The sequence below is a fragment of the Durio zibethinus genome, chromosome 25, assembly GCF_047325235.1.
Source record: "Durio zibethinus cultivar Kanyao isolate XHJ-2024 chromosome 25, ASM4732523v1, whole genome shotgun sequence".
In the NCBI taxonomy this organism is placed as follows: domain Eukaryota; kingdom Viridiplantae; phylum Streptophyta; class Magnoliopsida; order Malvales; family Malvaceae; genus Durio; species Durio zibethinus.
The window spans coordinates 18,979,730-18,993,594 of NC_143186.1; the positions used below are offsets into that span (position 1 = coordinate 18,979,730).

A 13,865-nucleotide genomic window follows, 5' to 3' on the forward strand; every position below is an offset into this window, starting at 1 on the left:
CGAGCTGATGAAACACTGTATGTGTCAGATTGGCTCAAAAATAAAAATTATCTTTGATTGTCTGTTGATAATTTCTAATAAAAAAAAAGATTAATTTATCTTCTGGACCCAAAAATATTCCTAACACATACATTGATTGTTTTTTATTAATTAAATAATGTTAAAATTAGCAAATGTTATTAAATCACAACTCATATACCTATATACACACACACATAGAATGATAAAATATATTTATCCATATAAACATATGCGTATATAAGACAACACTTGCTTGATATTAAATAAAAATGTAAAGTGCTATCGACTAATGAAGATGTTGATCTTTTAATCTTATGTGCATGCAATATATGCAAGCTGTAAATAGCTAGGCACACAAGACTAATATATAATAAGATTGATATTGAAATGTCACAAATCCATTTAATCATGGTGTGCACAAGCATGCAAGGAGTGTGTGCTTGAATAGTTCTTATTACCATTTGTATGGCTAGCTAAAACTTTCCTTTTTGCAAGTGGCAACCATCTCTATCCACATGATTGGAGGACTCAAGCCTAACACAAATTAGACTATAACAAGAGATAAAAACACATATTTAGTAATTTCATATACATTTTTGAACGTTTATAACGAAAATGAAAAAAACAACTAATTTTTTTTATTTGAGATTGTCTGATATTTGAACCTTAATTATTAAAATTAATATCAATAATGTGGACAACACGTGAATCATTATCTTTTATTCATTAATCGTGTGCATAGAAAACAAACTCTTTTTTTTTTTTAACTTGTTAACAAATGTAATTACAAAAGTCAAAGAATCTTGCTCTAATTTTTCTCCCTAGTGACCACCTCCTTGTTTCTTTTTTACCAATTCTCTCTTAAAGTCTACAACAAGGCCGTGATGGTCGGCAGTTCACGTGAAACAAGGTCGGACCAATGCTTTTCTTCTTCTTCTTCTTCCTCTGCCTTTGCCTTTACCCTAACTTCCAACTGACCTACAATCACTTAGGTCTTTAATTGCTTTTATCACACTACTATAATTAATCAATAAGCCATGCAAAAGTTAAACTGTTAAGAACATGCACCTTCCCTTATTTTAATGTTTTGGGCCTTTTAGCCCCTACCCTAGCTTTGAAATTATGTTTGCCATGCCAAAAGATGATCCATTTTATTTTTATAAAAGATTGATGCAATTGATTGATTATATGCATTAACTTTTAACTTTGGTTTGAGGAAAAAAGGGTTTTGAGTGTGGTTAAAAAAGTGAAGTTGGAATGGTCAAAAAAGATGGTAGTTATGTCATGGAATTGTGTCATGACTCATGAGTTTTTGTCTAACCTTTTTTTTTTTTTTTTGGTCAAGGAAAGTTTAGGAGTAGGGCAATTATCAGCTCCAAGATCAGGACAAGTCACCGATTCAATTGAAATTTACAGATTTATTAAATTTTTACGTGGAGATTTTTGAACTTACAAATTGTTTACTCATGAGGGACCGTGGGGAGACTCAAACCCGGGTGTTTATGCACCAAGACCTCACCCTTTACCACTTGTGTCAACCCTGGTTGGCAACATTTTTTTTTTCTTTTACTTTGGCCTGCATAGATTTGACTAATCGTCTGAAGAAAGAAACTAAAAGATAAAGGTTTAGGACAAGAAAATGGTCCCTGGCATGGCCTGGATATATATATAGCTGGTCAAATGAACTTGGAAATTTGATACTTTGAAAAGATTTTAACCTTTTAAGGGTAAAAATTATTCTCTTGTGATGTAACATGAAGTGATTTAAGGCTTCGCATGCTTTGCTCTCAATTGGTTCTTTAATTCCATCAAAGTCCTGTAATTGATTGTCAATATATGGGATAACAACAATGGAGAGTCCAAGACCTAGCTTTGAAATTAAACAAAAAGAAACTGATGATTGATTATAGCATGAATATCCGACGGACATATATACGAAGGTTTGACCATTTAAATATGCAAAAAACCTTCAAAAAAAATGATTATATTTATATTAAACACATATCCACACTTGCCACTAAACCATAATAATTAATTATTATTTTAAACTTTTCAAAACCTAATGATCACTATATATACTTTGAGTCATTTGTACACATCAATTTGTTAAAGTAGTGTGCTTACTAAACCAAATTCTTAGCTTCATATAGGCTGACAAAAGTTGAATAGTCGCATATTTGCTAAATCTCTCACCTCATCCAAAGCATGATCTAGCAACACAAATTCATGGATTGAAAATTGTTTGGTTTTGGATTTATCATGCAAATTCCCAACAAAAGGTTGGGATCTGTGTAGACAAAACAAGTCAATGGTCAAAATAAACAGGAAGAAAGCATTTATAACTAGGTTTATAGCATCTATCCATTATATATAATCAAATATTATATTAATTGATGCTTTCTTTTCTTATACTTTTATGTCATATAGAGCTAGGTCTCCTGTTAGGATTTGATTGAGTCAAAATTCACAAGATTGTTAGGGATTAAAATAAACATTAATTAAACATAATTAATTGTCGATTAAGATTAAAATTTTTGCAAAAGTCAAATTATCTGTTAATAATTACGTTAAATTTTTAATTTCAATGATTACGTCCAATCCCTTACATCATTAATTCAAGTAAAAAAAATTTTAAAATTTTCCAAGTGAATAATTCTTTTATAAAGATGGTTGGGGATAGAGGTTTTCTCTCTAGAGCATTTCATCTATACCATGAATAAAAATAGTTAAAAAGTAGAGATCCAAAGAATGAGGGAATGTATTTATTTCAAAAATGGGAAGCAACCAAAAGGCTTTGAATGCATGTGTCTGTTTGCTCCCCTGCCTATAGCAACATGAATTTAGGGGCTATTGGGAATAGTAGCTATGAATTGCATGAAATTTAGGGTTTTTTCATATTTCAATTTTCCAATTAAAATTATGTGATTGGATCCCAAAATTAACTTAAGCAGAAAAGATAATGGTCAATGATCAGTAGTGGTCAATAAACATTTTTTTTTATAAAATACTTTGTTTTTATTAATTTTAATTAAAAAAATATAAGTAAAAATATTAAAAATATCAATATAAAATAATTTTTAATATTTTAATAATAAATTTAAATTAAATACATCTAAATGGGTTTTAATAGGTGGGCCAAATAAGCTTTAAATAAACATTTTGGTATACCAATCAATCCCAACCCTACCCAATTAGTAAACATGATTTTTTTTTCCCCTTAACCATGAGAAATTCAGAAAATACTTAAGCATAGAAAAGAACCACTTAATCACAAATAATGGCCTAAAAAATTACTACATCTTTTGGAGGGTATGGGCCACTAGGTGTTAAGAGGCTTGGGTCTTGGTTTGTTTCTCTATCCTTCGATGATGGCCTATACCTATTTTTCCAATGTAAACTTGAATTTTCATATATTTATATCATGTTATCGTATAAAATATTAAAATTAATATTATATATTATAATTCATATTAATATAAAAATATAAAATATATTTTTTAATTTTTTTAATCATATATATAATTATTTTTAAAAACTTAAATCATGTCATATTCGTGTATCATGTTTTTGCTGTGATTTAGATTTCCAGATCTATTCCAATGTAAAATATCATCTTGCTTTTCAATAAAAAAAAAAAAAACAACAAAATAACATTTAGCATGCACCAAAAATGATTTAATATAGAAGAAATAGTTGAAAAATATTTAAAGGTGATGCAGATTCATTATATAGTTAAAACATTTTGGAAAGGCATGAAAGATATCAATTTAAATTGCTAATCAAACTATGATACAAAACTAGCACTACGACAACATATGATACAAGGCAATAGCGAGTAATGATCCTCAGATGTGCAACAGGCCCGAGCTGCAAATTTTTTTACCTGTTTTGACAGTAACAGTTATGTAAGTATCTCCAAAAATGTATCGGAAAAAGTTAATGGTTCCGGGTAATGTAAGCAAATCGCGAAATGAAGTTTCTATTATATGATGAAGATATTGTTAATTTTACCTGATCGAGAAGAGGATATAATTTGCCACAGCAAAAAGTGATATCACGCTAAGTAAACAGATGCATAACATTATTAACTTGATATAGGGTGAAAGCTTCCTTGGAATTCATCATAAAGCCATCTGCAGTACGAATAGTTCCATTAATCAATCAATCCAACTCATTATGTGCTTACCAAATGCTAAATTTCTCAAATGAATGCACAATACATAAGTTGTGTCTTCATCTTTGTCAAATAGCAATTTTTAGTAGCAAGGAGTAATTGTATGCAGTACATGACGTGAATATACTTACTTGCACAAGAAAATTGCCCTTAATCCTTCATTTGCATCAAATCCTAACTGACTTTGACTTTCTTCCTTAAATTTAGTTGCAGGGAGAACTTCACATGGGCCTTTAACCGAGCTTGCCATAACGGTGCTATCATTATTAGATTCATAAACCTACAAAGAAAAAAAAAAAACTATTGAAAAACTATTGACTTTCATTTTCTGCTACGACGGTCTTCAAAACATAGACAACGGATGGAAGAATAGGAAGAGAACAATCAACATAACATTGCATGAGAAAACAAATTACCTCACTGCTTTCAGGTGTGCATGGACGAGCAACAGCCTCCGGCAAATCACTAGGAAAGTAACACCTCTTCACAACCACCCACTTCGACCCAGTTTTAGCATCCTCCCACATTGCCTGCATGAAGATCCAAAATTTATCAAGTTTGATTTTACAGGACATTGAAACAAGCAGTCTCGATATAATTTTTTTCTCACCTGAAGCTTAGACGGTATCAGTTTATCTTGGCCAGAATGAACAAGAGCATGATCCTGCAGTTTATAAGTTATGCCATCAATGCAACAAGACTGGTAAAACTTTTTTCCATCCACAAATTGAAGTACATCACCAGTCCACCGAACAGCATGCAAACCATCAGAAGAAAACTCAGCATGCCTTGAATTCTCAGTAGTAGCTCCAGAAGTTCCACCAGGATTTGCTTGTGCAGCTGCAGCATCTCCTTCTTTTTGATTAATCTGTATACTGCAGTAACTATCTCCTTTCAAACAGCCTTTCTCCAAATCTTTAACTTCAGAACTTTCATCATGACAATTATTTGAAGTAACTACAGCCAAGTTTTGCTGCCCTGTTTGGGCATCTTGTGAGTTATTTGAAGGCTGTGAATGATCTGCCTTATTGCTGATTGTGTTAGATGATGTATCAGGAGGCTGTGATGTTGACGCAGGATCTTTCCCTTCTTCATGAATAGAAAATTCAATCATTTGAGAATGTTCAGAAGGTCTCTCACTTACCGCGGCAACAGAAGGAGAATCACATACAGCCTCCAAAGGTTTTGTCGAGTTCCCTTTTGGAATCTTAGAATCAGATGCTGACTCAACAGAGTTGCTGTCCACTGTACCAACCACAGCAGAAGTCTGTAAAGCAGAGCTTCCATTTGCAGTTACCTTCTCATGATTGACCTTCGGATCTAAATTTTCCACTTTCTTCTCTGAACATGACTGAGCTTCAGCTATGCTAGAAGGCACTTTGGATGCACTGATACTTCTCATGACACGACCATATTTAGGGGGCAAAGGCTTCCCATTGCAAAATGACAAGCATCTAGAGCAGTGCCACTCACCTCTAGGGATTCCTTTCTGATTGTTTGACTGCAAACATTTCAAGTGAAATCCTTTCTCACATGCATCACAAAGCAGTACAGTTTCCACTTCATTAATGGTAAGTTTGCATGTTTGGCAAGTCAAAGCCTTATTCATATACTCTCTAGAAGGAGGAGTCCAAGTAGGACGCTCATGAAGTTTTGGTTGTAACAACTTTTGAACAATTTGAGCAATTTCATTGTGATTACTAACAAAGGGGGGAGCTTGTGCAAAGTTCATGCCTTGCACAGGCTGGTGCACACTGGGAAAAGTTCCAGTTGCAGTTTGAGTAATGAATGGTCTAAAAGTTTGATCTCTTGCCGCTTGAGGAGCCATCTGTGGCATAGTCAAACCGGCACTTCCTTCAACCTTGGTTGTGTTATGAGTCAAAACCTTGTTTTCTTGCCCAGATTTAGCTAATGCTGCAGGTTGAGCCTGTATGGACCAAGTCGGAGCATTCACGAGTGTAGGGCTTGCTGAAGAATTAGCTGAACCAGACAATATTTGCATGAATTCAGAGATGATGTATGGATATGTGTACTTAAATGTTAAACAGAACAAACTAAGGGAAAGAATAATCGTCATATAATAGCAGAATATTTGGGAAAAGAAAACATGGTATTAGAATTAGCTAGACTAAGCACGAGCATTTGATAACCATAAAACAACACCACTGCCCAAAAAATAAGTAGGCCATATTATCAAATCTCTAGATAACAATAAATACGAAGCTCAAAAAATTCCGAATGATATTAGGGTCCTTCAATTTTCTTTGCTACCAAGGGAAGGAGACATGGTGGAACAGAGAATTACCTGGTACTTGGGAGACATAAGAAGCCACATTTGATCCTCCATCAAACTTAATTTGCGGTCTTTCAACCCTGGGATATGCAAATGAAGATGAGTCCCTTCCTAAATGGCCACTTGGCAGTCCAGTGGACATTGTGGGCGTTTTTACATCGCTGTTGGGCAACTGATGCTGTAAGGGCAACTGATGCTGTAAGGGAGTTGAACCTGCTGCTATAACATGAGTAGGAGGAGACAAAACCGGGAAACCTCCAGAAGATACAGTTGCATGAATTGGTCGAGCTGCATGTGATGCTCCACGGTTTTCCACTGATCCACCAACATTTGTTTGCAATGACTGAGATGTATACGAAGCAGGTGCAGCAAATTTCTTGGGTTCTTCCATCTGCAAAAGCAATAAAGTAATCAAACACTCACCTTCCTATATAATCCTAAGTACTTTAAATATCACAAACTTTTCCATCATTTACCATGTCCAACAAAGATGTTCTTTCAATAAAATCAAATAAAATCTGCAAAAGCTTGGCAGCACATAGATCACAGAAAGAAGCATTTGCTAGCAAAAAAGTTAATAATACCTATGCCAGTCATACATATCATGAAATGCACCTTGCACAATTTAGGAAAACTATAGCAAGATTCCTATAGATAGCAGGATTAATAACTATTCTTGCTATTAAAAAAAGCCGTTCAAGAAGCTAAATAAAACCGCACATCAAATTACAATTCCATGGTAGAATGGTATTGCAAACAACCTATATTGAAATGCATCTTTTCACTCTATACTCAGCAACCGCTTTAAGCCAAGTCCATTTTCAGTGACCAAAACCATGAACCCTGAAAATAACAACTAAGCCAAAGAGTATATCAGACTAAAAATGACCAAAACCTGCCTACAGTTACTAAACCCAAATATACCTTCTTCTTAAGAGCAATTTAAACCATTAACACCGGAAAATTCGCTTTAAAAACCTACAAAAACATGAAATTTTGCAACACATTGGAACCTTTAACTTTCCTAATTACAAGCAAAAAAAGCCTTTTTGGCAGACCTCAATTTCAGGACAAATTATAATATAAGTTGCAAGAAAAAATTAAATTGACCAACATAAATCAAATGAATTAAATAAAAAAATCATAACATTCAAACAAATCCAAATGTACCCATAATTCACGACCACATAAAAACCAAATTATTCCAAAAATTCATTAAAAGGATAAAAAATAAACCCTACCCATAATCCAAATCCCCAAAAATTAAAAAAAAAATGATAAATTTAATACCATTTTTACCTTAATTTTAGCAAGCAAAACCTTCTGAAAAATCGACATTCCCATACCCCTAAACCCTAATCTCTGCTCTTTGAGTTTTGAATTAAGCCCCAATTCTTCGATTACATTCCCAATCGCTTCCCTCCCGACAATATCCTTAGGGGAAATCTCCTCACACATCTCTGCCAACGTCTCACGAGCCTCAGCCATCAACGCCGTCTCCGCCGCTGTAGGATTCCTCCCTCCGCCTCTCATCTTCCCCATCGCCGACAGCACAAGCACTATCTCCGCCACTCTCTTTAACCCCCCACCGCATCGCTGCTTCTTGGCCAGGGACACGGCCCCGTTTTCGATCCCTCTTTTCTCTCCTACCGCCGTAGAAGACTCAAACGCTGCGTTTTGGTCGATCGCCACATCCGGATCCATTGAAAAAATTAACCCAAAGGCGACGTTGTTTCTCTGACGAGAGACAAGAACCAGAACGAGAGAAGGGGAGAGGGAGAAAGAGAAAGACTAGAGGGGGGAATTGGGAAATTTTAAAAGTTAGAGAGGTTAAAAAAAATTCAAGGAACTGTTTGGCGGGTAAATTGGAGAATAGATTTTGTTATTTAGTAATTTTTTTTTTTTGGGGGGAGGGGAGGGGAGGGGGAAAGGAAGGGAGAAGAGTGATGATCGAAAGAAGAAGAGATTTGAGACCGTAGATGACGAAAGGGAAAAAAGATGGTTTGTTTTGGGGGCGTTTTGTAATTTAAATAAACGGGGTGGCTTGTTGAGATCCGATCGGGTTTGGGGTATGGTAATTTGGGGATTTTAGGCAAATAAATCTAGGGTTTGGGATTTCTGTACGGTGAAGGGTTTGTGGTGATGGTAAAATGAGCTACGAGAATTAAACACGTCATCAAAAAAAAGTTTGGGCTTAGTTAATGTGGTTCAGTCCAGGGCTAGCCCAGCCCAAAGAGTTAGATCTTTGTCTTTATCTTTTGGGCCTAAACAAGCTCAGCCCAAAAAGCCAATCTTTTCTTTTGCCTTAAATAGATCAATTTTTTTTATTAATAATGTTTTTGAATTTTGCCTATTATATTTGTATCAGTTCAAACAGATTAATGTACGCCGCATGTAATAAATTTATGAAAAACACACCATTTAAGAAGAACTAAATCATATTTACTCAGTCCCTACTTTAATCTCTTTTCAATTTACACTGAAAATTTTTCGAATTCACAATTTTTTTATATAATGTATAGTATTATAAATTTTTAAAATTCGATTAAATCTGAACCAATTTTTTCTTAAAATTGATTCTTTCTAAATCAAATTTTACTAATTCGATTTAATTTATCAATTTTTAAATTTTAAATTTTTTATATATTATTTTAAAAAGATTTTAATATATTTAAATAAATTTATATATAAAATAATTATTTTTACTTTATAAAAATTTTAAAAATATATAAATTAATAAAAATATATAATTTAATTCGATTCGATTTTTTTTAATTTTTTACATCTCGATTCAAAATTTGATCAGAACTAAATATATATATATATATTTAATATCTAAATTTGAATTCAATCGAATTTAAAAAAAAAAAAGATTAATTTCAAACTGAATCGAACACTACGAGAATCGATTTTTGATTATTTTTATTTTTTTTCTCAACCATTTAACGAAAAATACAAAGTTGTTAAGTACAACCAAAAAAACCTACAAAACTTAAACATAATAAAGAGATATACTATGAAAATATGATATTTCAGCTTTCATTTGGACATAATTATGTACATAACAATTAACACAGTTGATTTTAGTATGCACATCAAGCTGTTACCAAATGAATTGGTAGCCGGTTGAGATCATATGAATCATATCTGTCTGAGAAGCTCAAATCGCTGCGAACAGTAACCCTCGAATCAAGGCGGATGATTTCTGCATTCTGAAGTGTAAAACCATGGGGAAGTGGCAAAGGAAACCCTCTTCTAAGATGTAAGTTGAGGTATGGCATGAAAAAGGTTTTGAGGATGGTTGACATTACAGCCTGCACCAATTAACATTCGCCAGACTTCATCAGATGCATATACTATCTTCTTATGTAGTTTGTTAATGCCACATTAATTTCAAAACACAATGAACCTACATGAACATGTCTCAACATTTTTTCGTATAATCTTGCTCCGAATGGTTGGACTATGTTTCGAAGGTGCTTCCATGCATGTTTATACTCGAAACAACGTATCGAATGCATAATCTAGCAATTATTTTGATGTCTCAATTGCATCAGAAACTTGCAAGGCTTCCTATGGATTGAAAAGAGCTCAAAATGGATTATACCTGAACAAGATGCATGTGAAGATTACCGATATTACTCCACTTCAAAGATGCTGTGAAGTTGAGCAGCCTAATGCTACCGGCAAGGTTATTCCTATATATTTTTGCAGAACATGATGCACTCATCACCTGCATCAACCAAATACAATTGCATGAAAGCTTGCAATAACAAAATAAAACAAAAATCGGCTTCCCAAGTTCTAAGTCATATCTATCAAGCATACCAATGAGATGCAAGTGACTGGCACAGTTTCACCAGAATTTAAAACTTCAATAATGAAATCTGCATAAATGGTGGTGTCAATATCATGATCTGAGATTCGTATGATCGGAGGAGAAGTTACTGCTATACTAAGATTCATATCATCGTCAGGATATTGCTTATACAGTTGAGGTATAATAAATCTCCATCCAGCAGTGTTCATCAGTGACTGATCAGGTATTTTGTCTACGGTCCATTGCATATAATTTGCCTGACCACCAAAAGAACATATGTGCATTAGTTTAACTATCCGATTGTGATTAAGTATATTCTAGATGTGATTTTCTGCAATGTCAAGATCAGCCTAACAGCTTTTGGTACTTGAATCGAAAGCAAAGTTAGCTCTCGGGATTTTGAAGATGATTGCGGTATCCAATTTTCCTATCAACCTCTGGATCTCCAGTTTCAGGTCTCTCTCTTAAAGGAAGAAACCTATTGAAAGTATTACAAAAGAAAAGAAACTTCCAACTGGTTCCTTGTTGAATCACAAGAAAATCTAAGATTCACACTTCACACCATAGAAACTTACATGGAAGTATACCGATGCAGCAGACTCAAAAACTTTTTCATGTAATGAAATCTCAACCATTTTTGCTGAACCCTTGCTGGAAAGGAAACTTTGTGATCCTTTAAGGTGGTAGTTTGAAACTGAAATTCCATCTGCTCCATTGAATAAACCATTAATTTCAAGCTCCACAGAAGAAGTACTCAACACGGGGTCATCCACAAAAGTAACATTTAATGCAACAACATCATTAACTTTCATTTGTTTGGGAAGTGATTGCAATAATGAGTCAAGCTTTATTATCCCTTCTCTGATCTTCTTGATAATAGCATCTTCAACTGCGGATACTATTTTCCCTTGGAAAGTATCAATGATCCTGGATAATGAGATGACTAAATGCAATAAGCATAAAATATCTTTAACAGGAATGATATTGATCTCAAGCAGAAGATCAAAACGGAAACTAATCATCCAAGAATCAGATGTTTATATGACACCTCAAAATTGATGTTTTTGATTCCATGGACCTGTTAGCTTTGTAGGAGATTAACATGGAAAGTTATCAAATCTGAATGTTCAAGGACAGAATAGTGCCCGAATAGGCAATGATTGCATACCATTGATAAAGCCAAGACGCTCCACCATCCACATTTATGGAGATATCTTTCACATGACATCCACAGTACAGTAACAATAGCTTGAGAGTTCCTTCTTGGTTTATTATAGCTGCATTAAGCCAGATTACCACACCTTGAACCTATGCAGAAGCAGCACATGATGCTTATGAACTAGCAAGCATAAAGAATAGGTTTACAAAGCATCTGACCAATCAAAGTTTTATCTCATTCTAGATGTCCATTCCTTTAATTTGAAAACCAAGAGCATTTTTTACCATATCATTAAAGCTGTTGATACCGTGTAAACCACAGATATTGGTTTGTCAAATTATTTATTATTTCCTATGAAACTTATACATTGTTTAATTTCATTATGCAGATTTATTCCTATAACCATAGAGAAGAGATTGAAAGAGCCAGATCAACTATTTGCATCATTTACCTACAGATTTCATCATTGATGCTATAGGCAATATTTCAACAAATTTTAATTTCTGCTCTATTGCTTTACTGCAAAACCAAATCACATCTTTTTGAAGATGTTGGCCTTGCTAGATTTCCTAGTAATTTCAGAATTCGGATGCAATCTGTTAACCTTTTTCATCTGCCTTAATGTATTTCATACATCATCTGTCCATGAAACAAAACACTTCCTCGATAAGTACCAAACTATTTTGCCTAGGTAAAGATGTGGATAATGAATAAGCATTCAAGCCTCCCTAGCTCTACCACAAGTTATGGACATGGTTTAGCTTGGTAAAGGTGTAACGCCCAGTGAACTGTTGCGTGCTAACTAGGAAACGTACATGAACTCCTATGAATGTGAAAAGTAGACTGGATTAGTCAATTCGACTTGAAATTCATTGTCAAGTCATTCACAACTGTTTGTTTACTCAAAACAACAATTCAGTATGATCGAATCATCTAGATTTGTTTGTTTGCTGTGTTTACAGATTGATCCTCTGCCATCCATAAGTTAGGATAAGAGTGGGTTCTTTGAAACAAGAAGATATTAACCAAAATCAGTCCATAGAAAGAGGGGCTAACAAATGGCATCTCATAAAACCAGGAAGAAACTGTGCAATTCCCAATTATAGAGTATAAAACTTCGAAACATCATCAGTTTAGGATTACATAGACAGGTTAATCAAACTGAAACAGACAAACCATTCAAGCAGAACCTTCTTTTCAAGTTTAATTAAACTGAAAGAACTATGGCAAAGACACAAAAGAAGAAGTATCTATTGTGTTGTTCTTTCAAAGTTCTTAGAAAGTTAAAGCAAAAGTGAAAAACTGTTAGTCCATACCTGAACAGTAGCAGTTCCTCGATCAGAAATAGCAATAGGGACTAGCCAAGTTTTGTAAGAATACCTCCAGTCCATACTCAAATTAGCAGAAGCACCAGAAGCAACTAAAACAATACCAGAGTCAACTGATGAAGAAGCAACATCGAAACTGTAAATTACGATATTAGACAGACCAAGATGAACTTTGCCAATAACTGGGATTTTCATTGACTTCTCAATATCAGACAGTTGAAGTGGAATTATAGAAGAAACAGCTTTCTCAACCAGCAAATCCTTAGCAAAATTAAGACCCTTATTGGATAAAACAGTAGATATGTATCCCTCTTGGTTGGATTCAAGAAGGGTACTTGCAGGAATGAGTAGAAATGAAAAAACTATGAAGGATAGAACATTAGCCATGGATTTAGAAGAGATTTAAGCATGAAAAATTCAGAGCTTGTTCAATGAAATGGTAAAATTAAGGATAATTTTTTCTTTTTCTGATAACAACTGAGGAGGTTTACTTCCAAGACAAAAACTTTGAAACCAACAAGTGGAATAATGAGCGTTGAAGTCCATGGTGTCTGTTGTTACTTGGTTGACGTTATTTGGAATTATCTTCATTATTTTGATTTGGGAATTGGGACACTTGTAAGATCATCTGACCAAAAGAGCAGGATCACGTGCTACTCACAGTCACTTTATCTTTTTCAGAAGAACCAAGCACAAGATTCGCATAAAGCTAGAATTATCTTGTTACGGTCTTCTGATGGTAAGGCAAGAAAAAATAATTGATTAATCTGTTAAAACCAATATGTAAAGTTCAAAAGATAATCATAACCAACTGAGGTTTACCATCAGAAAAAATCATTGATTAATCGGTTCAAACCAATATGTAAAGTTTAAAAGATGATCATAACCAACCGAAGTTGACAAAGGAAGAAAAGAAAATAATGGGAAAAAAAAAAGTGTTTCAATCAGCTCAGCCAGCTCTGTGGATGACAATGGGGATCACTGGCATACCGGAATGAAGAAAAATGGAAAGAAAACACAACAAAGACAATAAAATTCCAAACAAGAAGATGCAGATTCGTTCAGGGTCC

At 34.0% G+C, this 13,865-nt stretch overlaps 2 protein-coding genes across 6 annotated transcripts; both read right to left on the bottom strand.

Annotated features, from left to right (window-relative positions):
* Positions 1-3,681: 3,681 nt before the first annotated feature.
* LOC111275642 (uncharacterized) lies at positions 3,682-8,610 on the bottom strand. 2 transcript variants are annotated; one of them, XM_089754468.1, is made up of 7 exons: positions 7,788-8,610; positions 6,501-6,879; positions 4,806-6,175; positions 4,612-4,725; positions 4,327-4,475; positions 4,033-4,154; positions 3,682-3,904 (listed from the first exon to the last, which is right to left on the bottom strand). In XM_089754468.1, the coding sequence occupies exons 1-6, from the start codon at positions 8,190-8,192 to the stop codon at positions 4,106-4,108; spliced, it is 2,466 nt and encodes an 821-aa protein (XP_089610594.1). In that variant the 5' UTR covers positions 8,193-8,610; the 3' UTR covers positions 3,682-3,904; positions 4,033-4,105. The 2 variants fall into 2 exon arrangements, with proteins under 2 accessions (XP_089610594.1, XP_089610595.1); XM_089754469.1 differs by lacking the exon at positions 7,788-8,610 and adding an exon at positions 7,250-7,357.
* A 776-nt stretch (positions 8,611-9,386) lies between these two features.
* LOC111275641 (putative BPI/LBP family protein At1g04970) lies at positions 9,387-13,739 on the bottom strand. Of its 4 annotated transcripts, XM_022861095.2 has the most exons (7): positions 12,784-13,739; positions 11,477-11,616; positions 10,884-11,235; positions 10,317-10,565; positions 10,096-10,221; positions 9,902-10,012; positions 9,387-9,802 (listed from the first exon to the last, which is right to left on the bottom strand). In XM_022861095.2, the coding sequence occupies exons 1-7, from the start codon at positions 13,180-13,182 to the stop codon at positions 9,584-9,586; spliced, it is 1,596 nt and encodes a 531-aa protein (XP_022716830.2). In that variant the 5' UTR covers positions 13,183-13,739; the 3' UTR covers positions 9,387-9,583. The 4 variants fall into 4 exon arrangements, with proteins under 4 accessions (XP_022716830.2, XP_089610289.1, XP_089610288.1 ...); XM_089754163.1 differs by lacking the exon at positions 10,317-10,565; XM_089754162.1 differs by lacking the exon at positions 9,902-10,012.
* Between the last annotated feature and the right edge of the window lie 126 nt (positions 13,740-13,865).